The sequence below is a fragment of the Pygoscelis adeliae genome, unplaced genomic scaffold (genome assembly GCF_000699105.1).
Source record: "Pygoscelis adeliae isolate BGI_AS28 unplaced genomic scaffold, ASM69910v1 Scaffold49, whole genome shotgun sequence".
Classification (NCBI taxonomy): Eukaryota; Metazoa; Chordata; class Aves; order Sphenisciformes; family Spheniscidae; genus Pygoscelis; species Pygoscelis adeliae.
In genome coordinates, this window is record NW_008825545.1 from 185,492 (window position 1) to 193,875 (window position 8,384).

Below are 8,384 nucleotides of genomic sequence, written 5' to 3' on the forward strand. Positions count from 1 at the left end.
ATTCCTGAATTTAATTTTCCCAGGCACTAGTGCCGCTGTACAGTTCACCGGTGTATAACGGGAGGCGTTGGAGTACACACAAAGAAATCTTCCGCTTCGCCAGAGCTCTCTGAAGTAGGCCTGACGGTGTGAATTATATTTTCATGCCAAGGGTAGGTCAAGCACAGGTATTGTTGCGTTTTCAGTATCTAACAAATCCAAGAGCAAAAAACCCCGCAACCCTGGACTGCATGCTATCCTCTAATGTAAAGAGAAATGAAATAAAAATTTGGACTAAGATGATTACTCCTTCATTTTTGCAGAGTAACGAGAATCTCGCTCTCGGCAGAGACGCCGTATCCCTTCACACCAAGCCCAGGTGCCGACGCCTCCCCTGCACGCCGTGAGCGGGTCGCTGGCCGCAGGGCTGGACGTGGCCCTGGGGGAGCCTCCCTCGGAGCCCCCCTGGAGCAGCTGGCATGTGTAAAGCAATAACAGGCTGCTTTAAATATTTACCAGTTTTCCTGCAGGGACCAGTACAGACTCAGCAGGATCAAATGAGCTGAGCTTTTGAACAACCTACTTTTTTCTAAGCAGTGACTTCGTTACACAATATAAACTGAATATAGGTCGTTTCATTTTTTTCCCCTCCGCTTCTACTAGTTTTCCAGTTCATGGTAGAAGGTGATGGAGCAGGTGTCATTAGGGGCATGCATACAAACCTGCACTTATGGGGGACTTACCAGGAACCCAGATCATTACAGATGGGACTTCTAGAAAGCTACTGACCATAAACTTTTCCCATATTTGCTTCAAGAAAATACGACCATAATAGACACTGTGTTACTGAAATAGCCTCTAATTTATGTATTATCAATTACCTGTTCTTGGGTCTATTATACATACTTATAAAACTAAAATTAAGTCAAGTTCTGTTCATCTTCATGTGGTCTTTAATGTCAGTGTATTGCACTGACAATGAGGATGCTAATCATGTGGCCACCAATATTTCGCATTTCTTGAATAGTATCACTCCGTTAGTTCCCTGCTGTCCACTTAGACAACTGGTAAAGATTCTGCATTGGCTTTTTTAATGTGTCTGAAAATGAAAAGGGACCTTTCAGTACGGGGGGCCTGATTTGGATTCCAGTTGAACTGTGTTACGTTCAAGATGGTCATGCAGGAATAAAAAGTTTCAGAAACTGCATTTAGCCTGTGCTCTCAGGTGTTACCACTGAGATGCTGTCAGCTCTGTCATTGTACAATGATGCCCAGTTACCAAATCTTCTTGTAGCTGGGGCCAACCATATCATGCTTGCAGTTAACTTATTGCTGTTTATTCCACTCTGATTCCAGCAAAAGCGACCAGCAGAGGGCTGCCTTCTTTTAAAATACTCGGGAGAAAATGAGGTGGATTAATGAAACATTAAGCAAGGGAAAGTTTAGGTAACTTGAGAAAATGGCAGAGTGGGCGGTATAGAAAAATACATTAAAGATAGCTGGATTAAAACTGTTTTATGCCAGTTTTTGCACATATTACAAAATACTTTTGCAATTACTCAAAGAAACATTTATACATGCTTGGCCAAGTTCAAACTTGATGTGAATCTCTGGAACACTACAGAAAGGAGGCCTGATAACACCTGGGTTTAAGTTCAACTTATAATACAATTTAAAAGGAAATTAAGACTTTACATTCCACTTATAGTACATTCCTATTTACAAGATAGGTTTGGCATGAGAACTATAATCATCTTTTTACAAACAATATGATAACTATTTACAAGCATTTATGGTATCTCCACTTCTGAGTGGCCAAAGTCAGCTGGGAGTCCCTCCTCTGCCAACGATAAACCTGGTTTACTAAAATGATACCCTCTTCAATATTCCCCACAAGCAGATACACCATGGGACGATGGGTCGGAGTCATCCTCTGCGTACAGTTTTCATTGATAAGCAGCCACTGTTGTATCATACTCTGAGTTTCGTAAGGCAAGAGTGAGCCCTGGGTAATGAATTCCACTTGGCATTCAATGATATACTCTTGGTCACCAAATACTGTTCTCTTTTTGGACAGCTTTACTTTCACTGCTAAGGAAAAAAAGGAAACATGTAAGTCACTCTGTTTACTCAAATGCAGAAATAAACACCACCAATGAAAGCAGGACGATTCCTTAAGAATACTGTCATAATTTATGCTGATAAGAGTATGGCAAGGCCTTCTCCAGCAGCAGTATACATTTTAAAATATTTTTTAAAAATAACGGTTATGTAGTAGAGAATTTTTTCATGGAATAGTAGAGAATTTTTTCACAAAGGTGAATAATGTATTTTTACCATCACCATGTATGTTAGACTTTGTGGATCACTGGACATTGTAAGCTCTTGGCTGAGGCTGCCCAGCTTGCCCAAGCAATTCTCCTGAAACTCACTTTGTCTGTGTTATGAACCCCTCAGCAAAAATAGCTAGTAACGCTTGCTGATACCACCCTTTTCATTGTAGGCACCTACCTAGCCCGCTTGACTCCACCAACACTTCTTAGCATGAAATTTCTCTATACTCCCTGATCTAAAGCCAGCCGAAGTTGTTGAGAGTCTTTGCACTGACTTCAAAGGGCGTTGCAGGAAGTTTCTAGGACAAACTCAAAAGTATTGCCTGTCACTCCAATACGGCAACACGAGGTAAGAATTTCTTTTACTGATATGATTTTCTGAGTCTCCTTTTCAGTAAGCTATGTATCACGAACAACTCATGCACACAAGTAACAAGGACATGCCATTCACTGGTGAAACGACAAAAGCTTTACTTTGGGTTTAACCACTAATAAAAGGCAAACCTGCTTAGTTGCCAGAAATATTTTCCATAAAGCATGTTGTACTAGAATGTAGCCAACTAGACAAGAACAGAAGAGCTATTTGGTTATAAAATAGATCATTAATAAACTTTAATGCAAAATAAATCCTCCTTATATTTTGATTAGAAAGAACATATTCTGATAAACAACTAAAGTTAAGTCAGCAGCCAAACTCTTAGGATTATAACTTTGAAATCCCAGCAGAAACTGTCAAATATTCTAATCCCAATTTTAAAGCATTTTAGAAGGAGAGCTGTTAGTCTCTTTAATAGCAGCCATATTAGCAAGGACTTACCAAAGTTATTGTCACAGAAAACTTCGAGAACTCTCTTGTGCGTAAAGAATTCCTCCACTGTTGGGCAGGCCTGGCAGGCAGGCTTTGGTAGGACTGGTAAGAAATGACAAAGTTTCATTGTTATCTTTTAGAAGCTTTTGTATTAATTTTCTGCTGTCAAAGCTGAGCACCCACTGTTTAACCACAGGGATGACAGAGAAAATACACAATTGGTCAGTGATAACGTAGAAGTCTACCCACTTCTCTGAAAACATGGCTAGGGATGAAAAGGAGTTTAATTTTCCATGCCCATTCAGTCCTTCTTCAGACTGACAAGCTCAATTATCAGCATCAAATACAGCATCAAATACAGTATTGTTTTTACTATGGCTAAGGTGGATGGGGAAGGGGTTAGGTGGGTGGTTCTATCAGTGATCCTGTGTTCAGCTACACTGGGATTGTGAATATGAGTTCGGGTGTGCCATTTATCCGTGATAAGGGCCATTAATAAAAGACCTCAAAATAAATCAAATACAGTATGCTGTCATGGGTATGATACTGCCCATAGCTGTGTGCAGGGTGATAATCGCCTTCCTCCTCTATCTAAGTGTAGACTATCTACACTTTATTTTATTGAAGCAGTGCTGATTTACACCATCTGAGGTCTGCTGCAGCTTACACTGCAAGTACTAGCACTTTCCCCCGCCATCTGGGCAAACAGGGTGAAGCAGTATGGATAGAGACGACTCCGTTTACAAAATCACAGGCTGGGAACGGTGTCCCTTGTATCTCCATGATTCCCAGGAACACAGAATACGGCCACCCTCCTCTCTGCCATCTTCCAGCTACCTTTGTGCAAGTGTTTATATTCCTTTGTAAGAGATGCCAGGCACATGTCCTCATCCGCAGGGAATCGATCGCAGTCCAGACTGTCAGGCCAGGGGTGCCCGTGACAGGCGAGCACGGGGGCGCAGCTGTCACGGACGGCAACACACATACTCCTACAAGGATGGATAAACCTGTTGCCAGAGGAAATACCAGGCTGAATCAGTTAAACTCACACAGTGATAACAGAAACTATTGCAACAGTGATTTCTGTGCAAAGTACATCATCTTCGCTGATATTTAACATCCTTCAACAATAATATAGTTCCAGAAGTGGCAGCTGTGCAAACTACGCAAGTGGTCTGTATATGGACCGGACTGTGCTTACAGGATTAAGTCACAGTTTTAAAAATGCTTTTATTACAACCTGAGAAAAGCTTCAGCAAGAGCCTGATTCTATTTGTAATAGGTGCTTCAACCCTAAATTAACAAGAATAAAATTTCAACTGTAACAAAATAAAACATGGTATTCTTTGACAACAGCATTCATTTCCCCAAAGCAAACTAAAGTTGAAGTGGAACACGTTTTCAGTACTTTTCTTTCCGATGGATATGAAAAAGTTAGCAGAATTATTTCAGATAATGTGGAGATCACCTTTAGATTATGATAAACACGCATTTCATTTGATCCCTGTTCTGGCAAATAAAGGCTGGAGTTTTGTAGTGTGCTGTGGTACTTACGTATCTAAACAGATGGGTGCAAACAGGGAGCACAGGAATGTCCTCACGTGAGGGTGACAGCCCGTGTGCGCAAGGTGCTGCCAGGTGGTGGACTTTAGGATAACCTCTGCCATGCTTGTGTGTCCCATCAGGTTGGGAAGCCTCATTTCGGAGTACCCAATCTTGTGGCACATGTCCATCTCCTTGGGTATCACTACACATTTCGTGGATAATCCAATGTCAAAGCCTGTTGCCACTCTTAGGAGACCACTCAGAGCAAAAACAAGTACTTTTGCAGTAAAGAACATCTTCCAGTAACTCCCGAGCTGCTGAGCAGGGAGCTGCCAAACCCCCCAAGCGCAGGGGCACGCTGAAAACCTTGTGGCTTATATACCCCAAGAGCTTAATAAACCATTGGTTATCAACTGCTTATCAAATCACTCAAGACAAGACCAGGGCTTATTGCCTATTCAAGGGATTGTTGTGATAACCAGGGAGGTGGAGACAAAGTATAGAAGTATGTTCCCTAAAGACACTGATTTGGTGTAGCCTTTCACGTGTCCTACGGTGTCAGTTGCTGCAGCGTGCTATGTGGCATATTAAATTTTGACACCTAGAAGGTCTTCTATGTGCTTTCTAAAACAAATTAAGAGATCCCCCAGAAAAACGGTTGGGCAGACAAGCTGTCTCCTGGGGCTGCTGTGTCTCCTTTGTTTTCAGACACTGCTGACGGGGCAGAAAAAACAGCCCAGATTGACTTATCAAGTGAAAATGTTTTGCTTGTGCTAATTGCTCGTGTCTCTTCCACTGTTTTACAATGTAGAAGAGGTACTTTCTTTATTTGGTCAAGCACTATAAAAGAGACAGCCTCCTGCTATTAACCAAGTATTTTGTCTGGAAATTTGGATCCCTGTCCTGTGACATGCTAAAGGTCCCAATTTCTATTAATTTTAATAGACACCCGAAAATACAGAATTGTTTTACTGATTGGAGTATGTGCCTATCAGATGGCTACAGAGCTCGCATCTTTCATTTCATCATTCAAGTTCAGTGGTGGATTTAATATTGTAGGACTATTGTGGCTATCAGTATTTATTCAGAGTGAAAAGGCAGTTACACATACGGAGAAACATTTTTATTATTTCAAATGAACCTGGCTACACCTAAAATTGCTCAAATAATGCAGCGTTTCACCTATTTATTAATAAATTGTAATTACGTGAAGCTGTATGAAAGCAAATGATACCAAATGTGTACTTTTTCTGTTTGTAGCACAAAGAAGTAGTATTCAATTTCTTAAGTTAAAAGTTAACAGAATTACTGACTGAGTACTTCATTGCTGTTCTAGTATAGTACTGATAAACAGCTCGTCGCTGTAGAGAAGTTGGCGAATCAGTTAAGGTGACAGAGGGTCTGAGTAATGTGTGGCTTACCTATTATGAATAGAAAAGTCAGATTAATAGTTAAAAGAGTTGAAGATCTAAACAAAATATTTTGTAGAAATTTTTAATTTGATGAAAACATTTTTCCAATTAGTTATGGGTGTTAATTTTTTTTTTATTTCTTATTACATGATTTATTAGCAGAAATGTTTAGATATTAATAATATGTAGGTGGATCTACTGTAAAATATTTGGCTTGATTATTAGGCTAAAATAAGCATGTTCATAACAGTGTATCAGCTAGCATTACTGATGATTGAAATAAATTTTTCAGAAACAGCAGCTTTTTGGGCTTATACCTAGATGTAGCACATTTAGACAATGTGCTACATATCATTTACATGTTTATACCTAAAAGTTAGATTATTAATTCTAGCATCTTTGAAATCAATGACAAACTGTCACTAATTCCTCCTTAGCTGTCTTTACTCTAAGCTACTGGGGAAATTACAGTATCTGTTTAAATAAGTCAGAAAAAAATTACAGCATGCAAGGTTCCAGGAACTAAAGACATATTTAAAAGAATCGTCAGGGTTTATTTTCATGTTTTGTTGCTAGCTCTGTGTTTTTTCCAATAAATGTGGTTCCTCTGTATCTGTTATCTCACTTCAAAGCAGAGGAACCGAATACTGAACCAGGCTGATTTAGGCCTGATGAAGCACCTCATGGTGGCATCCCCTTGTGTCCTGGTTTCGGGACAGGACACCTTGTCAGGTGCTCTATGTATTCCATAAGAAGGTGAGGAGCCTTACTAAAACTCAGTAATAAGTTCCGTTCTTGCTAAATCTATGCAGGCATCCCTGGGGGCCACACTTTCGCATAGCTGCTCTTGGTACCATTTTGCAACGAAACGACAGCACGAAGCTGCTCAGCCCAGGGAAGAGGGCAGACCCGCACACGAAGCCAACTGCGCAGCCTCAGAGCCATCACGCGCTCTCAGAGCAAAGCCGTAAGCCTCACCCCCCATGCACAGGCACAGCTGCCCAGTGCGCAGAGCTCAGCTCACGCAGGCTCCAGACTTCTTGCAGACACCCTGATGTCTCTCACCTGGGCGTCACTTCGGCATTCAGCAACTCGAGTGAAACTGGACTCCATGTATGAGTGTCCCCCTTATCCATCAGGCTTCTGCATCCATCCATGTTGCTGATGTCTTTACCAAGTCACCCCATAATTTTATGAAATTAATCAATTTCCTCTCTGGCCCCAGTAGTATTCTTCTATAGTACTTTTCTCATCTGGTTGTTATCTGAAAGTAGGTGGCAAGATCTCTGGTGAAGGAAGCCCTTCTGTTGCCTGTGGGGCACGGTATTACATGCACATTTCTGAGTGATACAAAATAGATATTAAGAAAGAGTATTTGATCTCTCAATTATTTAGATGTTTTTCTCTGTGACTGTCTCGCAATCTACAAAAAAAACCTTCGTTCATCCTAAAACCTGAGTCAACTCTGTTACTCCAGATAACGAGGGGTTACTGAGTCGCTAGCTGTGCCGGCGCTGCTCTGCAAGAACAAGAACGGCCCCGCAGTGCCATCGAAGGGGCTTGCTCTGCCCCTTCCCACCGCGGAGTGCCTTGCAAACTGCCCCATGCTAGGCCTGTGCTGGGCCGAGCTCCGGCTGTACCCGAGACCAGGCGTGCTGGGTTGTGGTACAGCAGGTCTGATTTTGAGAGCTCCCTCTGGGCCACCATTGATGGACACAAGAGAGACAGGCATAACGAGAGCGTGTGAGATGAAGCTGATCTAATGAGAGCTAATGCCTCTCCTGACAAACTTAGTCTCCATAGAAACTGTCTTGAAATAAATAATTGTGTATCTCTGAGTCTTCTTTCCTACCAGGGCTTCGCAGGGGGTAGGTCATTTATGAGCCACCACAGAGCTGTATCTTAGAGTTTCTTTTAGCCTCAGATATGTCTCAAAGGAGGCCAGCTATCTTTTGACGCTTTGCTTTTGGTGAGCTGACTTTCGGTGGGGTCATCATTTTGTAATGCTAAAGAAAATATTTTTTCTCTGTGTGAGTACAGTGGCATCTTTGAAGGCTGAGGGCCTGACCATGACCATGCGGAAGGGTTAAGGAGCTGCACTCCACTGCTCGGCCACATCTGGCACGGTGCTTCAGCGGGGAGCCAAGGGGATTCAAGGGCATGGGGGAAACTCCATGGTTTTGCCATCAGAAGAATGGCAAGCCATCTGCTTTGCTTCTGTTTTCTTGCTGTTTTGAGTGAAGCAGTCATTCACCCAGGGAATAGCAAGACTTTACATGTTTGTCAGGAATGACGAAGCTCACTTGA

General features: G+C 41.9%; 1 protein-coding gene across 1 annotated transcript; it reads right to left on the minus strand.

Moving 5' to 3' along the window:
* Nucleotides 1-1,480: 1,480 nt before the first annotated feature.
* LOC103923631 (secreted frizzled-related protein 2-like) lies at nt 1,481-4,994 on the minus strand. The gene is made up of 4 exons (XM_009332018.1): nt 4,675-4,994; nt 3,958-4,127; nt 3,130-3,222; nt 1,481-2,070 (listed from the first exon to the last, which is right to left on the minus strand). Exons 1-4 carry the CDS (start codon nt 4,959-4,961, stop codon nt 1,760-1,762), a joined length of 861 nt encoding a protein of 286 aa, XP_009330293.1. The 5' UTR covers nt 4,962-4,994; the 3' UTR covers nt 1,481-1,759.
* Between the last annotated feature and the right edge of the window lie 3,390 nt (nt 4,995-8,384).

What these genes read in the sequence shown, in the direction of transcription:
- LOC103923631 (XM_009332018.1), bottom strand. Translation starts at nt 4,961, where the DNA reads ATGTTCTTTACTGCAAAAGTACTTGTTTTTGCTCTGAGTGGTCTCCTA. An exon ending in GCACCCATCTGTTTAGATAC is followed by an intron (nt 4,128 to 4,674) that starts GTAAGTACCACA and finishes CTCTGGCAACAG; the next exon opens with GTTTATCCATCCTTGTAGGA. An exon ending in TTTCTGTGACAATAACTTTG is followed by an intron (nt 2,071 to 3,129) that starts GTAAGTCCTTGC and finishes TTTTTTCCTTAG; the next exon opens with CAGTGAAAGTAAAGCTGTCC.